At 41.2% G+C, this 18,732-nt stretch overlaps 1 protein-coding gene across 4 annotated transcripts; it reads left to right on the forward strand.

Moving 5' to 3' along the window:
* The first annotated feature begins 31 nt into the window (after nt 1–31).
* daglb (diacylglycerol lipase, beta) lies at nt 32–17,994 on the forward strand. Of its 4 annotated transcripts, XM_039789299.1 has the most exons (16): nt 32–55; nt 1,808–1,955; nt 2,086–2,237; nt 2,819–2,993; nt 3,097–3,364; nt 3,566–3,688; nt 4,681–4,808; nt 5,867–5,993; nt 6,132–6,215; nt 7,952–8,029; nt 8,143–8,223; nt 8,941–9,068; nt 9,494–9,562; nt 11,936–12,008; nt 14,669–14,922; nt 16,870–17,994. In XM_039789299.1, the coding sequence occupies exons 2-16, from the start codon at nt 1,861–1,863 to the stop codon at nt 17,063–17,065; spliced, it is 2,031 nt and encodes a 676-aa protein (XP_039645233.1). In that variant the 5' UTR covers nt 32–55; nt 1,808–1,860; the 3' UTR covers nt 17,066–17,994. The 4 variants fall into 4 exon arrangements, with proteins under 4 accessions (XP_039645233.1, XP_039645235.1, XP_039645234.1 ...); XM_039789301.1 differs by lacking the exons at nt 32–55; nt 1,808–1,955 and adding an exon at nt 253–290; XM_039789300.1 differs by lacking the exons at nt 32–55; nt 16,870–17,994 and adding an exon at nt 15,034–15,811 and having other exon boundaries at nt 320–1,955.
* The last annotated feature ends 738 nt before the right edge of the window (nt 17,995–18,732 follow it).

Consider the following 18,732-nt stretch of genomic DNA (forward strand, 5'->3'; position numbering starts at 1 on the left):
GGTAGCTGTGCCAAGAGAAATCTCAATCATTCCCAATCTTGCAGAGACGAAGAGCGTAGGTATATAAGGAGATAACATAGGCACAGGCTAATTAGTGCTAACTAAAATGCTAGTTAACATTAGTAATTCAATTTAAACAGCTAATGTGAGTCGAAACTACCTGCGAGCTTCTCCTGTACTATTTGGTAATACTGTGCGACAGAAAGTCCAGAAAGTCAAGTGGTTATGACACAATCGTTAGCCGATTTTTACAAAAACGTCTGCTACGGAGCCATAACGTGAGGTACAAGGTAATGGAGCCTTTTATACATTGTCGTGTTTCTTTAGAAATAAACAACGGACAAACAGAGTTTTTAAACGCTTAAGATGTAAAGTTATTCGCTGTCAAAGTGACGCCAAAATGAAGGGGAGTCAATGGAATGCTAACGGCGGGTGATGGCTTGTTAGCTAGTCTCCCCATTGACGGTAAGCTGACAGGTATCGTGCCTAGGTAGGCTACTAGCTATACTAGCTATATCCACGCCAGGATTTGTAGCCCCTGCCCACGGGAGCGCGCGAGTACCCCGTGGCATGCACTCAGAGCGGAGTTTAAAACTGTTGCACTTCGAATTCATCTCTTAAATACTCGACAGGATTTTCCATAATAACAAGGGTCTCATTTATCTACATATACGTTTATTTGTCTGTTTCATTAAGGCGACGTGTAAATTGTTTAATGCTTCGTTTATTATTGTGGATTAATCGACAGTGTTTTCCAAAAGTTCCATATTGGCATGCACCTTAGCTACATAGGCCAACTGATAGTGAGTCATGCAGGTTTATGAACAATATTTTTTCCTCGTCTTTGCTAACCCGTCCCTCCCTGCCCTCTAACGTGATTTCTGTTTTAATTTAATTTAGTTTAATATGGCTTTTTAATTAACCGCTTTGTTCATGTAAGTTACAGAGGGATATACACAAAATATCAGGCCGTTTTTTCACCTGATATAATATCCCCTCCCCTAAAATGTAAAGGGTCTGTCCTCTCCTCATGTGTGTTATTTTCTGACTTTACCAGGTCACAATAAACAACCTGAGATAATATGGAGATGTCTGCTGTTTTTTAGCAATATTTAGATTATTATATATATTATGTCAATGAGTACCTTGGCACGACACCGGAACTATTGTACGGTGGTCTCTGTTGCATCAGGGTACCACCAGCGGACGGACACGTACTTGTTTTCGTTTTCAAACCATTTCTCTATTTAGCTGTGCTTATTGTTACCTACATTTTTTTTGTATAAATTAGTAACGTTAGATAGATTAGCGTAACTAACGTTAGCTAAACAATGGTAGTGTTTGTAATACGGGATTACGTTAGCTAGCATTTTTGGGGTATGACTTTAGAGTATTTTTAGCTAACGTTACCTTTACATTGCTAATATATGCTAGTCACGCAATAGTACGATTCTGCTAGCTGTCGTTAACCGCATTAGATACATCTAATATGTTCAAGCTTTGTGTTGACACGTTGAAAAACGCAACACTGTATATGACATCTACATTTTAGCTTGGTCTTAACTGACCTCAAATAACGTAACGTTAGCGGATGCACACTCGCCCAATACTCCTCTAACGTTAGCGTGTGTAAGGGTTAACGTTAGCTAGCTACACGCCAACGTTAGATGTTACAAAATCATTTGGGCTATATTAAGCAACGCAGGAAAGTGACGTTTGAGTTGCCAGCCAGTGTAGCTACGGCTTTGGGGAAGTCAGGCATGACTTGAAGTGTGCATTGCTCCAGAGAATCCTATCGCCTTTGCAGTGGTAAAAGGCTAATTACCATCGGTGGGATATTTGGTCTTGTTTACCTGCAAAATGCCTGGCCTCGTGGTGTTTGGTCGGCGGTGGGGGATCGCCAGCGACGACCTTGTTTTCCCCGGCTCCTTTGAACTGTTCGTCCGTGTGCTTTGGTATGTTGTTTACCTTCATGAATGTCCGTGATACACAGGACTTTTGCCACCTGACGTCCAACTATTTAAGCATAATGACAACATGTAACGAGTCTGCTCTTGTCATTCTCTACTGCTGTTTTCTCCTTAGGTGGATTGGCACCATGATCCTATTCACTTATCACAAGGGTCATTTTGATTGTAATGGGAGAGGAGTTCTTCACAGCTATCTGGTTGGACTGTTGGTTGTGCTGGCGCTCATCATCCTGTCACTTTGTGCTATTGTCTACGTCAGTGCCCAAGGTAAATCAGGTTGTGGTTTATCAGGTCTCCTGAGCTTCTAATAATAATAATAACAAGTTATACCTTATTTACGTTTACATACAAAGATAACTAGGCATGGACAACCTTTGCAGGAGTGGAAATCACAATGATTTTCTGGAAGCATTTCACGTCCGTTTCACACAATTTTGCACTAAGCAGCAATAGTGTCGAAATACAGGTTATTCCGTAAGACCGTTGCTGTGCCACACAACACGCTGTTTAAGAAAGTGGTCGTAAACAATTTAAAACAAAGTTCACTAAATGTAACTCCTTCAGTGCACAGACAACATGTACACAAGTGGCATCATATTATGCCTTCATATTGAAAACGGCTTTAAACTTGCAAACGGCTTAACTTTATGGAAGCACAGCTCTTCAAAAGGAGGAAGGAGACACATCTGTCTACTCTGATGAAACATTAATGGTACAACTTCTAATCATTAGTTTACTCTGATCATCCTCTGGATTGCAGCTCATTAAACATCCACTTGTAACAGGTGTAAAGCACAGGTACATTTATTTTATTGATGATTACATAGATGTCTATGATTTCTTCACAGGGACTATCACAAACCCCGGCCCACGGCGCTCTATCCCTGCACTGGTGTACCTGCGAGCTATCCTGTACATCCCTGAGCTGGTGTGGGCCTGTCTGGGAGCTGTCTGGGTGTCTGATGACAGCAAAGGCTGCGATCCTGCCACCGTGGGTGCTGTCATCACAGCAGTGGTTGCCAGGTATAGGTCGTTTAGGGTTACGAGTTCATAGTTTCATCATTTTATAATTGTTGAATGTTAAAGAGGTTTTGATTCAGCATCTTTTTGTTCTGTGTCACAACAGCTGGATCATCCTGCTGTTCACTGGGTTGGGCGTGATATTTGTGTTTGACCCGATGGGGAACCCCCGTCCTCAGCCTGCTGCCATGGAGCCACTGGGAGTAAGAGACCTGCAGAGCAACGAGGGCACCCAGTTCTTCTCCACGGCTCGCTCTCTGGCTGTCAAGGTGTGGGAAAACAGGCTGCGGCTCCTGTGCTGTTGTCTGCCGCAGGACGAAAGCCACCGAGCAGCGTTCTCCAGCATCGCGCAGCTCGTCGGTGGATTCTTCTCTGTAAGGGACACTTTCTCTCTCTCTTCTTTGTGCTGTCCTCTACATCTGGCAGTTAGAGGGTTTGTGCAAAGTGCATTCAGTCAGATGACATAATAGAATACATCAAGAAAGACTAAAGCAAATTGTGTTAGTGTGAAATATACAAGAACTGTCTAGTGATATGATGCTTTCCGGTATGGTGTTTGTGTATGTGTGTTGCAGGACACAGACCTGGTCCCCAGTGACATAGCAGCTGGTTTGGCTCTGCTGCACCAGGAGCAGGATAAAATGGAGCAAAGTAGAGACCCAGACGTCATGGTCGATCACAGCCCTTCCTCTCCCATCGTAAGTACCGGAGTCTGTCGGTCACGTAGGTACTGTAGACCTAAAAGCAGGCAAAAGCATTAAAACGCAGGTCTTTCCATTCATTTTGGATGGGGGTAGTGGGTTTAGACTGCAGTGGGGAGGGACACTCAAAAATACGCAGCGGCGAAAAGTTGAGACCGACTCAACGCAATTGAGCTAAGGTTCGAGGCAGTGTGAGAGTCCCATACAGTAAACGGGAAACATCGCTAACTTTATCACAAACACAAGAAAGTTTTGAAACACTATAAGGGTTAAAAAAATAAATGAAAATGGAAACACTAGGGCTGCTCCCTCTTAGTCAACTAATCGCTCGTTTTGGTCTTAGTCAACTTAGATTTTTGTCATGTTTGATGCTTTTTTCATGCTGAATGACTTATTTCCAAGAAACGCACGAGCACATCTCTGGTAAACACAAGAATTAAAGTGGTGCTTTTGCATGACTCTTTGCGGAGAAACTCAGATTTACAGATCCGTCGATTAAATCAACTAATTGATTAGTCGATACAATTGAATGAGTGTTAGTCGACTAAGAATTTCTTTAATCGAGCCGTAGGAAACACAAGCACTGAACTGCCCGGGAGTTTTTTAAATAGCTGAATGTTTCCTGCAACAACGAAGCACTCGCTATGTCTCGCTCGTCTCTTTTCTTCCTCTCCTGTGAAATAAAGCTGCCTTCAAGTGCGGTGGGAAACGTTGAAATCTATGAACGACCTGATGGAAAATAGTTACTGTGAAATATAAAGTCTACTTGTGCTTCGTTGGGAGGTTTAAGAACACAACAGGACGTCACACAAATGGGCTGTTCATTGGCACGCCCCCCCCGCTGCAAAACCCTGCGAACACCCCTCCCCCCCCCGCCAGCTTGCTTTATTTGGTGTGAATGCCCCCTTAAACAGTAGTCATGCCAGTCTGTAATACAGTGTTGATTATTTAAAAATGTTTCTTCTTGTATATCTTTTAATGTTTGTAAGGGAGAAGATTTGGAGACTGAGTTGGAGAAAGCCGCTCACTGTATGCGATTTGCTGCAGCAGCCTATGGCTGGCCGCTGTACGTTTACTCCAACCTCCTAACTGGGCCCTGCAAACTTAGTGGAGACTGGTAAGATCTTTGCTTATGTGTGTTAATGAGAACCCAGTGTTTCCTTTTAGGATTTTTTATTTATTTTTTTTGCAGTGGGGGCAGGTCTGTCCGAACAACAATACAAAACATTTAAGAATGATGCCAATAATGCATCATTTATAATAATGCATCATTTATAAAACATATACAGGCTTTGAGTCCAATGTTTCCAAAAGCAAGATGTGTACCTTGTGTCACTCCTAGCAACATCAACTAAGGACACAATGATCATATTCTTAGACCCTGTCAGTCTGCACACGAATCTGTACATAAAATTTCTTAAAACAGCGTTAAAAGTGGGCACATTGTTTGACACAAACATTTCACTGGCACTACTCCACCTAGGAATTTTAAGCACAATTCTCAGTGCATCATAGTAAGCCACTTGAAGTTTTTTCATTTACGACTCACTAGAATTACACCACAGGTGGGCAGTATACAGTGAAGTGCAATAGGTTTTGAAGAGTGAGATTTTTACATCAGGGGTGCACATGTGGAATTTGTGACAATAAACTCCATCAACACAACAGTATGTGGAGTTAAACTGGACGGGCCCAGTAACCTCTGAATAGTTCTACTTGTTGTTAAATTGCAATGTGAGCGGCTGCCAACGGGGCATGACGTCGGCAGGATCATTTAAAAGGCAACCGCGTCTACATTTTTTTTCGATACAGCCCTATTTCTGATACCGTGGTGGCAGAAATATTGCCAAGGTGGGCCGCCACTACAAAATCAACATAGAGGAAACACTGGGAACCTGTCTTGATAAGTCACAAGACCATTTGGGTTCAGTTAACAGCTGCTGACTGAATGTAGAAATGTGCTGTCCCAAGAAGCATCAACAGTTAAGTTATTTGTTTCTTTGTCATGAAAAAAGGTTGCATTGTCTCCTGCTTCTAGAGAAAGGTGTTTCAGAAACATCCAAAAGCCAAATACTCTTGGGACAGCAGATAGTCTGGCCTACAAGGTTACAAACTACAAACTTAACAACTTGATCCCCGTTTTGATTCAAGACAAACTGTGTTTGTGCGTATCAGCTGTAGAGGTCGTGCAGCCGAGTATGAAATCGTCGGAGGGGACCACCTCGGCTGTCACTTTTCATCCATCCTGCACAGCACTGGTTTGCAGTACAGAGACTTCATTTACGTCAGCTTCCACAACCAGGTAGGAATTTCACTAGTTGCTCCTGGGAGGAATACTCCATATGTTCAAAAAAAATGTCCCTCAGTTTCAGCTGCCTGCACCTGTCCAACAGTCTCAGTAATTCAACAGCGTCATACGTGTGTTCTCTCTTCGTTACAGATCTATGAGATCCCCTTCTACGTGGCTCTGGATCATAAGAGAGAGGCTGTTCTTGTGGCTGTCCGAGGAACACTGTCACTGAGGGTCAGTTGGGACTCCCATCTCCCTTTTTTGTAAATAGTAGATCATAAAAAATACAGTAGTAGTAGTAATAATAATACATTTATTTTATATAGCACTTTAAAAGGTACTCAAAGGCACTTTACAAAGTAAGACAAAGAAAAACAATTAAAAGATCAGTACAACAGAAATAGTAACCACTGGAGATAGATATTCAGTCCTTCCAGTTTTTTTGTGATTGTTGCGGGCCAAAATCCTTGATTATACGGCACGTTTTCTTAAAAAATGCGATGGAATATAGAGGATATTTATGCAGTTGTATGCGATGAAATTGCGGGAACTTGATAAAAAAGTGATTCCCCCAACACCCTGCTTTTCGATGAAGTTCACGTCGCATAATTACGTCCCTTCGTAACGTTCCCATGGCAACAGGGGAAAATGGCTGCTCTTGTGTGAGGTAAACGCAACATTTTTCAACTTTCTGCTGAGATATATGTGACTTTTTTGCAACGAAAATGTGGGGATTATGAAATCATGCGAGCCCCTCCTATTTTGCGCAGAAATCTGCAATTTATGCATAAATATGCGGACTTTGGCTGATTATGCGATCGCATAATCACGTTTTTCTGGAGGGACTGTATATTAAAAAGGTGAAGCAAAGCAGCACAGAAGAAAGGGGGGAGAAAAAAAAAGTGCGGGTTTGAAGTGAGTACGTGATGTGGAAAGTCTGAGGTGTTGGGGGAGCGAGTTCCAGAGGGAGGGGGGCAGCAACGGAGAAGGCCCCGTCCCTCCCCAAGTTCGGTGCTTGGGGCGAGTGAGAGGGGAAAGGAGGTTGGCGGGTGGGAGTATGACGGTGCAGGGGATCAGAGAGGTAGGAGAGGGTGAGGTTATCGACAGCTTTGTAGGTGATCAGGAGGATTTTGAACTGGATTATGTGTTGGATGGGGAGCCAGTGGAGGTCTAGGAGGACCGGAGTGATGTGGTTTCTGGTGCTGGAGTGAGTGAGCAGACAGGCGGCTGAGTTTGGGATATATTGTAGTTTGCATATATACATTATATTTTTACAGTGATGTTAGATGGTTGGTGTTCTGATTTGCGCCTTCTAACATTTGCAAAATGTATTACCATGAAAGGAAATCTACTTTTGTACTTCCTCCTCTAGTACTATAAATCAAATATGACACCCGGAACCATGAACTCAGTCTGTCCATTGTGTGTACATGGAAAAAGGAACGGGGTTATTATTTTTTTTTTTCTCAGTATTACCATCAGTCTTTCTGTACAACTGCTTTTGTGTGTTATCCTCCCGCTTCCTCTTTTCGTTCAGAATCCCTTCCCTATTTGTACAGATGACTCGCTAACTGATAGAAGAGTGTCAAAGGGGACTGATAAAAATATAGGTGCCCCTTGGTCTATATCTGATGGCATGCGATGTGACCATTCCTCTAAAGAAATTTTAAATGGCGCTTGTTTAGAAAAAGAAGACATGAGTGTGGTAAGGGAGGCATGTGTATAAGAGTATCCACCCATGTCTACATATAAAGAAAGTGAAAGAAAGATGTATTGAGGTGGTTTGGTTGAAACATACTAGAATCTTTCTGCTTTTGTCCTAAGATTTGATTTCGATCAAAGCATTTTGTTCAACAGCCAAAGATTTTTCTACATGTAGCCTTTTAACTTTTGCCTTGGACGTCGGGTCTGATACGAGGCCAGTCAATTTCCCAGTTTATTGTTGATTTCACTCGGTGTCTGTCCTGCAGGATGTCCTAACAGACCTGTCTGCTGAATGTGAGAACCTGCCTGTAGAAGGAGTGTCTGGAGCCTGCTACGCTCACAAGGTGAATGCACATTTAAACACAGAGCTCTCCACCTGCTTTAAGTAGAAGCGTTTCATGTGTAACTCGTGTTTCAGTAGAGATCAGTGCTGCTGCTTTGTCCCTGACTCCTGCAGGGCATGTGCCAGGCGGCAGGTTACATCTACAAGAAGCTGGTCACTGATGGCATCCTGAACCAGGCCTTCTCCATTGCACCGGTAAGAAATGTAACGGAGGTTGGAAACTACATTTTAGCCAAAGAAAGCATCGTTGTATTTCCTTTCAGTTAGATACCTGCTGAAATTTTATATGGGACAGGGTTACAGGGATGGGAAAGTTGAAAAATACGATGCTGGATTGCATTACTCTTCCAATAGTCTCGCTTTGCCAGACCTTCCTCCACAGCGCTGCGGAGGAGGGCCTGGCCAGTCCACACAGCATTCTGAGATGGGAGAAAAACGTGCTCTTGGTTTATTGGCATTTCTTTAAACCAATCACAATCGTCTTGGGCGGCGCCAAGCTCCGCACGGAGCTGCTGCAAAATAGCCTCGGGAAGGAACTTGTTTTGGTGGAATGTGTGTACGTTCATAAGTAGTTTTAGTCGTGCAACAGAAAACTCAGATTGGACAGATAGTCTAGCTAGCTGTCTGGATTTACCCTGCATAGTCCAACACAAAGGAATCGGTGAAAATACATGCATCCGGTGGAATTTCCTGTGGCACCGGAGCAATCCCGAAAGTGGCTTATGATATAGACTACTCTTCTGATTAAAAAAAAAAAACACACTGCTTTCTGCTCAGTGTACTTCCATGAAGAATGTCCATTCTATATACTGTATTTGTTAATCATTTATTGTCAATAAATAGCATCAGCTTTGCAGACGTAATAGCTCATGAATAATCCTCTAATGTGTTTGCGTGTTTCTGTGTTTGTAGGAGTATAAACTGGTCATCACAGGCCACAGTCTGGGAGCTGGCACAGCATCACTGCTAGCTATCCTCTTGCGCAATTCCTTCCCCACCCTGCAGTGCTACTCATTCTCTCCGCCAGGGGGACTCCTGAGGTAAGGAAGACTGTACTGTAACACTTTGGCAAGTGCAACCAGCTGAGGGTGGATAGAACTGGGCTGGCCTCCTGGTTTTGAAGTCAAAGTGTTAATACTAATTCAAAATGCTCTTAATCCACCTAGTCATTATGGATACAGGAGTCTAAGATTCTCTTTGTTCCTACTAGACATGTATTATCAAGATGAATAACGATTGCATGCTTAAAAACGTATGTTTTAAATGTTGAATTATCATTGAAGTTTGTTTTCAAAAACTTTTGTCTATCTTTGAGCCCTAATTATGAGCCCTTACATACTTGTACATGTATTTTACGGGTCTGACTTAACATATGCAATGTATGTACACCTAAAGTACAATGCATGCTGTTAGTTATTGGACTGATCTAACTATGTTTTCTGTTCTTTGTTTTATCTATATGCAGTAAAGCCTTAGCTGATTACTCCAAGGACTTTGTGGTCTCGGTTGTGCTGGGAAAGGATTTGGTACCCAGGTTAGACTGATGTTGTTGTTTTTTTTTTTGTGTTTTTACATAACATACTTCTTAGCCTTTAGATGCTGTTTAATCAAAGTTCCAATTCATGATCAGGGCTGTCAGCATTAACGCGTTGTGTTCATCTCGTTAATCGCGTGCACCAAAGATTCTTTATTTTAATTAATTTAATCTTTGCTACGAAGCATAGGCGCCCATTTCTGTTTTTCTCCGTGGGTGCTCACGGGCGCACGCCCTATTTAAAAAAAAAAAAAAAAAAAAAAAAGCAGCGGACGACACGAACACACACGCCTATTAACTCGATAATAAAGCCGTAAACTCAACAGCACCACTTCTTACAAATACAGATAGCATTGGAGATGAGAAGTTTAACTGACACGTAACTCCGATCAGCTTCGTGGGAAATTAAGAATCAATGCCACCGACATAACCAATCGCACTATGACAGACGCTCCACTTAGCACGAACTTCAATGTTTGATTTTTAAATTAATGTAGCCTACTGGCAGTAGGCACATGTGGGCCTATGCTACGAAGAATCACTACGCTCTAGAATTTTTGGCTGCTACTATTTTGACCCTTTGAGGCACCTTTTAGTTGTTGTCAAACCGCCACAGACACTTCCTACCTCCTGCTGCAGCCATTGAAGATAAATGGTGTGTTTTACTTAAAGTGATGGTTCGGAGTAATTTCACCCTAGGGTCCTTTGCACCATGACCTCGAGCCAAACACCCCAGAAGCTTTTTTCACCTGGGTCGAACATTGGGAGAGTTAGCGTAGCGTTATCAGCTGAATAGCTTAGCGCAGGGGCTAATGGATCCAGTGATGTATCTCGTAATTGACCCCACTAATAATGCCCAAAATGATACCAAACTTCTACACTAGTACAAATAGGTTATGCACTCATAAAACGATGGATTGGAAAGTTTGTAAGTACACCAGAATTTATGAACACTTGCCTGCTCTGTTGCTGCTGCTGCTGCTGCTACCTGCAGTTAGACGAATGCTTAGGGCCGTCTACAAATTACTACACCGAAAAGAGATGCAAAAATATTTATTAATTTAATGATTAAATAAGGTAATGTCTCCAAACTTACCTCAATTATAACTTGTATCCTGCTAGTTATACTACAGCACTTAGTTAAAAAAAAAAAGTTAAATTAATAAATATTTTTGGTGCAAAGGACCCTAGGGTGAAATTACTAGCTAATCAGGTGAAAGTCGCCACAGACCTGTGGATGAAACGAAATCGATAATGGGTGGCAACTAACTGCACACCATCTTGTGCATGCACTTGTACTGTATAATTTTGTCAGGATAATTATTTATCAAAGAATGGACAAAATCACTGGAGTTTACTTGCAGCGAGTAGAGTCAGTTTACAGCACTTCAGCATAAGTACAGAAAGTGACTGAATGTTGTTCACAACATTGTCTTTTTTTAAAGGAGTTGGGAGTCAAGTTAGTTATTCGGTTCATGTGATCAGTAGCTTTTCTCCTTATCTCTGGTCAGGCCCGGCATCTCCTCCACATGATGCGCTCTGCCCTCAGGGATACATCCTGCGCCCTTTGCGAGGTCACTCAGCTTTCATGATTAACACATGAAAGACAGAAATACTAAAACAGCAGTTTGGATGCAAACGGTTTAACAAAGAAACTGAAGCAAAACCGTTCTAAGCATCATTTTTCTAACACATTTATTTTTACATTTAAAAAAAAGCAAGCTTAAGGCAAGCTATATTCCTGAAGACGTTGTTTTACCTCAGTCTTGTTGCACATCTTTTGATTTATAATAATCAACTAAATCTAAAAGTCAAGTTCATAAAGTAACTTTCTTTGCATTCATTTGATTCCCTATCAAGATCCACTGGTAATAATTGGTTTACATTGATAACACAGACTTAAAAACAGTCATGAAATGCAAAATAATAGAATTTGAATCATGTGATAAAACATGCGTTTAATCGGCATTAGCTATTAAAATTCAGTGATTAAGAAAATTAATCGTTTGACAGCCCTATTCATAATAAATACATATTTTATGTTAATACTGGTTAGAGCAGTTTGGTTTATGGAGACTTTTTTTTTTTTTTGTTTACTGTGGAACACTGAAGGTAAATATATGTTTGTGTGTTAGCAGCAATGCAGCCTCTTGTGTTTGAAAGGCCAATATGCATGTGCTGTGGTGGTGGCCAGACTCTTAAAGACTACTGCGTGATGGAGACTCTATATTTGGCTCTGCCCTATTATTACAGGCCCAGAGAAAGAGAAAATGAGAGCAACTCACACGCTCCTTTTTCCTCCAGTGTTTTTCTAAAAGTTATGTTTTTCCTTTGCATTATTCCCTCTTATAATCAATCTTCTTTTTTGTACAGATTGAGCATTCCCAATATGGAGGATCTGAAGAGAAGGATTCTTAAAATAGTTTCAAACTGCAATAAGCCCAAGGTAAGAACTATTCAAAGTGCTGACATTGGCACGAGCTGTAAGTCTCTTTTTCAAGAATGTACCTCCTTTTGAAATATGTATTCATCCAAGTACCCCCTGGCCAGCACAATACATTTTTGATTGAACAATATTGTAACTGAAAAACACTAAAATGCTACATTTTAAATGTTCAGAATCACTACACTTATTCATTATTATAGTGTATAATTATTTTAGGAATTATGCATTAAAGGTCCCATGACATGGTGCTCTTTGGATGCTTTTATATAGGCCTTAGTGGTCCCCTAATACTGTATCTGAAGTCTCTTTTATATAGGCCTTAGTGTTCCCCTAATACTGTATCTGAAGTCTCTTTTATATAGGCCTTAGTGGTCCCCTAATACTGTATCTGAAGTCTCTTTTATATAGACCTTAGTGGTCCCCTAATACTGTATCTGAAGTCTCTTTTATATAGGCCTTAGTGGTCCCCTAATACTGTATCTGAAGTCTCTTTTATATAGGCCTTAGTGGTCCCCTAATACTGTATCTGAAGTCTCTTTTATATAGACCTTAGTGGTCCCCTAATACTGTATCTGAAGTCTCTTTTATATAGACCTTAGTGGTCCCCTAATACTGTATCTGAAGTCTCTTTTATATAGGCCTTAGTGGTCCCCTAATACTGTATCTGAAGTCTCTTTTATATAGACCTTAGTGGTCCCCTAATACTGTATCTGAAGTCTCTTTTATATAGACCTTAGTGGTCCCCTAATACTGTATCTGAAGTCTCTTTTATATAGACCTTAGTGGTCCCCTAATACTGTATCTGAAGTCTCTTTTATATAGCCACCTTAGTGGTCCCCTAATACTGTATCTGAAGTCTCTTTTATATAGGCCTTAGTGGTCCCCTAATACTGTATCTGAAGTCTCTTTTATATAGGCCTTAGTGGTCCCCTAATACTGTATCTGAAGTCTCTTTTATATAGACCTTAGTGGTCCCCTAATACTGTATCTGAAGTCTCTTTTATATAGGCCTTAGTGGTCCCCTAATACTGTATCTGAAGTCTCTTTTATATAGACCTTAGTGGTCCCCTAATACTGTATCTGAAGTCTCTTTTATATAGACCTTAGTGGTCCCCTAATACTGTATCTGAAGTCTCTTTTATATAGGCCTTAGTGGTCCCCTAATACTGTATCTGAAGTCTCTTTTATATAGACCTTAGTGGTCCCCTAATACTGTATCTGAAGTCTCTTTTATATAGACCTTAGTGGTCCCCTAATACTGTATCTGAAGTCTCTTTTATATAGGCCTTAGTGGTCCCCTAATACTGTATCTGAAGTCTCTTTTATATAGGCCTTAGTGGTCCCCTAATACTGTATCTGAAGTCTCTTTTATATAGGCCTTAGTGGTCCCCTAATACTGTATCTGAAGTCTCTTTTTATATAGGCCTTAGTGGTCCCCTAATACTGTATCTGAAGTCTCTTTTATATAGACCTTAGTGGTCCCCTAATACTGTATCTGAAGTCTCTTTTATATAGGCCTTAGTGGTCCCCTAATACTGTATCTGAAGTCTCTTTTTATATAGGCCTTAGTGGTCCCCTAATACTGTATCTGAAGTCTCTTTTATATAGGCCTTAGTGGTCCCCTAATACTGTATCTGAAGTCTCTTTTATATAGACCTTAGTGGTCCCCTAATACTGTATCTGAAGTCTCTTTTATATAGGCCTTAGTGGTCCCCTAATACTGTATCTGAAGTCTCTTTTATATAGGCCTTAGTGGTCCCCTAATACTGTATCTGAAGTCTCTTTTATATATATAGGCCTTAGTGGTCCCCTAATACTGTATCTGAAGTCTCTTTTTATATAGGCCTTAGTGGTCCCCTAATACTGTATCTGAAGTCTCTTTTATATAGGCCTTAGTGGTCCCCTAATACTGTATCTGAAGTGTCTTTTATATAGACCTTAGTGGTCCCCTAATACTGTATCTGAAGTCTCTTTTATATAGACCTTAGTGGTCCCCTAATACTGTATCTGAAGTCTCTTTTATATAGACCTTAGTGGTCCCCTAATACTGTATCTGAAGTATATTTCCCGAAATTCAGCCTTGGTGCAGAATTATAGCCACTAGAGCCAGTCCCACAATGAGCTTTCCTTAGTATGTGCCATTTCTGTGTCTGTAGCTATTATTACTATACTATACTATAGGTGGAGGGTGGGGGTGTGGCGTTGACCAACTGCCACTTTGCTCGTTTGAAAGCCATGATGTCTCTCTCTCATGGGGGGGGCCAAATTCTCTGGGCGGACAAACCAGAGAAAGGGGAGGTAACCTTGCTCCTTATGACCTCATAAGGAGAAGATTCCAGATCGGCCCATCTGAGCTTTCATTTTCTCAAAGGCAGAGCAGGATACCCAGGGCTCGGTTTACACCTATCACCATTTCTAGCCACTGGGGGACCATAGGCAGGCTGGGGGAAATGCATATTAATGTTAAAAAAACCTCATAAGGTGAAATTTTCATGCCATGGGACCTTTTTAAAAAAAAAAAAAAAAAAAAAGATTCTCATGTACACCCTGCAGTACTCCAAAGTACCCCTAGGGGTACATGTCCCCCCCCATTTGAGAAACACTGTCTTAAGTCCTTGCCATGTAAAAAAAAAATAATAATAATTTTGTGTGTGTTTCAGTACCGCATCCTGCTGCAGGGATGTTGGTACGAGCTCTTTGGAGGAGACCCCGATGACTTCCCCACTGAGATGGACAACAGGAGGGAGGAGGAGCTTAGCCAGCCACTGTTGGGGGAGGAGTCACTGATGATTCGCCACTCATCATCCTATCAGAGCCTGGCGTCTGATGACTCCCCTGCCCATACTGCTGCTCACTTACCTCTCTTCTTGCCTGGACGCGTTCTGCATATCACAGAAGATGGGCCATCACGGAGGTCTGTCTACAAATACTATTTAATCTCTGAATCCCCTTCAGAACTGATTTACCCTACATACGAGCTGATAAATAGGAATACGTGTTTATGTGCGCCCCTCCAAAACTGCAGAGGCCTGCAGCTAAAAAGTTCAACTTTTGAAGAAACGCAACCCGATGTCACGCTGCCGTTTCCAATCATGTGTGAGTCTGTTTTGTCAGTCCCTTTTTTGAGGCAGTGTGAGAGTCTTGTACAGTAAACAGGAAACATCACTGCCTCTATAGCTGCCACTAGATAGATAGATAGATAGATAGATAGATAGATAGATAGATAGATAGATAGATAGATAGATACTTCATTCATCTCCGTGGGGAATTTTGAGTGTCCAGCAGCTCACACATAAACACACATTCCCATACATCACACAGTTCTCCATAATAAATACAATGCAAATGCAAGGGAGTTAAAAACAGGATAAGAACAATACAAGAAAGTCTGAAAACATGGAAACACTTTGAGGGTAGAAACAAAACACAAGCACTCAGACGCCCAGGCATTGGTGTACCAGCTGCAGGTTCCCTGCAACAACAAAGCACTGTCCCTTTCTCTGTGAAATGAAGCTGCTTTCAAGTGTGGTCGCTAATGTGGAAATCTATAAACGATCTGACGGAAAACGGTACTTGTGAAATATAAAGTCGACTTGTGCTACTTTGGGGGGGTTAAAGAACACAACAGGACGTCACACAAATGGGCCATCCTTGGTCTGAACTAGGGATGCGCCCAATCCAGGATTGGGCTTCGGATTGGGCTTCGAATATTGGGCTTTTTTAGAATTTTTTTTCCCACCGAACCCTTCGCTTGCACTACGCTCGCTACGCTGGTCGACGTGATGACGCCGCCGTTGATTACAAGAATGTGTTTACATAGGTGGAGCGTTCAATGCAGTAGGCTGTGAGAAAGTGAAAATGGAACTTGTGAGCAAAAAAAGTTGTTGTTTGCCAGTACTTTCAGTCAAGAGAAGGCCATTCAAGTCCAGCTACATGTTCACTTTGCAATGCCGATTTGTCTCATGGTGGCAAGGACCCTAAACAACACACAACATCGCCGCTGTTAAGACGTTTGCGTATGAAACATCCGAAAGAATACAAGTTGTGCATGAAGGAATCTACAGACAGCAGCCAAAACGCAGCAACTTCAGGTACAGCAAATGCAGGACAGTTGATGGGATGGGTTCGGTATTCGGTTTCAGATTCTTAACCAGTGGATTCGGTATTTAGCCGAACCCCAAAAATCTGGATTCGGTGCATCCTTAGTCTGAACGTGCACTAACGGTGTCAACACAAGCAGTAAATGATGTGTCAACACGCATTTGAACTACATTCATTTATTTCTCTTTAACCGATGCCTCAGCTCCTTTTAAACCCTTTCTGGTCTCAGGTTCAGTGTTGAACAACAACAAAAAATCTTCTTTAGCTCTTCTAAGTTCTTCTAAGAACTTCCGTTCATCCTGTTGATATACAGTTTATTCCAGCTGCTTTCAGTGTTTTTTCGTTGACACTTCAACTTCTTACAGTTTATACACTTTAACTGCAAATTCCAGCTCAAGCCTCCTACGGCTGACTTTTCTCCTTTCAGTGCCTTCAGACTTTGATCTACTCTTCAGCTCCTTGCATCACTTAACACTTAATTCAGTGCTTGCCATTAAACTTCTTTCAGCCCTTCCATTTGAACATTTGTTTCAGTAATTGTATTTTGATTGCCACTTAAAATACAACTTTTTTTCAGTATTTGATCTATTTTGCTGGAAGTCACATGGACAATGCTAGCACACCTATATAACAACATATTGAAAACTGGATGTGTATCAGCGTTGGGTGGAAAGAGGCTTCAGATTATTTTTGAAATGAGAATTGTGAGTTGGATTTGCCACCAAATTCCTTCTTTGTCTTTTTTTTTTTTTTTTCTCAGATCCTGTTTTTCCCAGGTCCGGTACCGTGCAGACTGGTCCAATGAAATGGCATTCAGGAGTGTTTTGATCAGTCCCAGGATGCTTGCAGATCACATGCCCGACGCTGTCCTCCGAGCACTCGACAGCCTGACCAGAGACAAGCCCTTCTCCCTCTGCCCGTCATCTTCAACCAACAGCCAGCACAATACTATCTGAATGTGATCTAGAGACTTAACTCTTATGTCTGTGCTCCCTGGCTCTGCAGTATTTTAAACCCACCGGTTTGTATGTCTGATTTTCTCCACACCTGATCCTGGACTGTTTCAAATCCGTCATGCTCTTCATTTGCATCTCGTTTGCAGGCCCGATCCTGAAGCCCCCTTTTCTAACGAAGACATTTGGAAAGTGGATTGTAATGGAATACATGAAACCATAGAGACATTGTGAGCTCCATGAATACACTTGATCAGTTCAAATGTTGGGGCACAAGTACACTACTTCGTTAAATTGCACTTTTATTCATTTCATTTAAATTTGTTTCATTTCAGCTCTCTGAGTTACTCCACGAGGAACTTTATGCCATGATCTTTGAATGTGCTTTGTGTACAATATTTGATAGTGCTGCAGCTTTACAGTAATGTCAGTGTTTTATGTTTGTGTGAGTGCCGTAGGCCTGGCAGAGGCTGCCCCGTGGTCACTGAATGTGTCAGACGCTGTCTTCTTTATATGGGTAACTTTTACCTCAAAATGTGGACAGGAGCATTACGTCTTCATTGTATAGTAACTGTGGTTTGTCTGTTTTGTGTTTAATGTCTTGATAAATCAGGGTGAACAGTGCCTATACACAAAAATAAGTCACAGAATTGCTTTACAGAAAAATAACTGTGATGAGTGCACTGTGTTTACAGTAAGTTTCTGTTTCTAATAGTGCATGGTGTTTGTCAAAATAAATGAAAGATGTAAGAGGTACAAAGATTGTACATTGTGTGGCAACCGGTTTACTTGCCATGGATATTAAATTTTTTTCCCCCCCGGTAATATATAATATTAAAGTTTAAATCAATTGATGCCTGCATAACTAGTTCACATTCCCAATTAGATTGCGTTGGACTCCTTGATACAAATAAAAACTCTTGGGAATAACATTCCATCCTTTGATTTTCTTTTTGTAATGGGATAAATACAAGCAGGTCTTAACCTCAGCAACAGCCACCTGTTGAACTGAATGCAAGCAAATTAGATTTTGAGGAAAATTTCATAAATCAAAAAAAAAATGGGATTAGTCAGTTGCCTAAAGCCAAATGAGTCAATGGGATGGGGTGTACATATTTTTTTAAATGTCTCCAATGAATAGACCACAAAGGATTATCCACAGTTTTTACTCTATCCTTCATCAGTCCTCTTTGGCATGTGACGTAAGCGCGACGTCCCGTCATCAGCACATGGCATCTTCAAGTGATCCTCGTTAGCTCCTATTTCTAAGCTCGGACATAGTAAATTCCAGAGCGGATAGTCTGTAAAGTATCAAAGTGGGCTAAACAACACATTCTACTTTTCTCTTTGAACTTATGTAAGTAATTAAATGTCACTCCCACATAACTACTTTTTTGTGCTGCAGCTTTAGACCTTTAGAATGAAAGGGAGGAAATGTGTAGTAAGCCAGTGACTAAAATTAATTTGCGAGGTAAATAGCCTACATGTGACAAAAATGGAACATTAAAATTATGAGAATCGCACATAACCCTTACGTCTGTAAAAAAAAACTACATAAACTGTGGATTTATTTAAATAAGTTATTATGTCTTGTTCTCCGCCCCTCAAACGTCACATTGCAACTATATAATACGAGCAACTGGACACAAGACATTTTTCTTTTAGCTTCA

Source organism: Perca fluviatilis, chromosome 21, assembly GCF_010015445.1.
Source record: "Perca fluviatilis chromosome 21, GENO_Pfluv_1.0, whole genome shotgun sequence".
Lineage (NCBI taxonomy): Eukaryota > Metazoa > Chordata > Actinopteri > Perciformes > Percidae > Perca > Perca fluviatilis.

Excerpts from the sequence above, each read along its gene's own strand:
- daglb (XM_039789299.1), top strand. The coding sequence starts at position 1,861 with ATGCCTGGCCTCGTGGTGTTTGGTCGGCGGTGGGGGATCGCCAGCGAC. Across the intron at positions 2,238-2,818 it reads TGTCTACGTCAGTGCCCAAG|GGACTATCACAAACCCCGGC; the intron begins GTAAATCAGGTT and ends ATTTCTTCACAG. Across the intron at positions 8,030-8,142 it reads GAGCCTGCTACGCTCACAAG|GGCATGTGCCAGGCGGCAGG; the intron begins GTGAATGCACAT and ends TGACTCCTGCAG.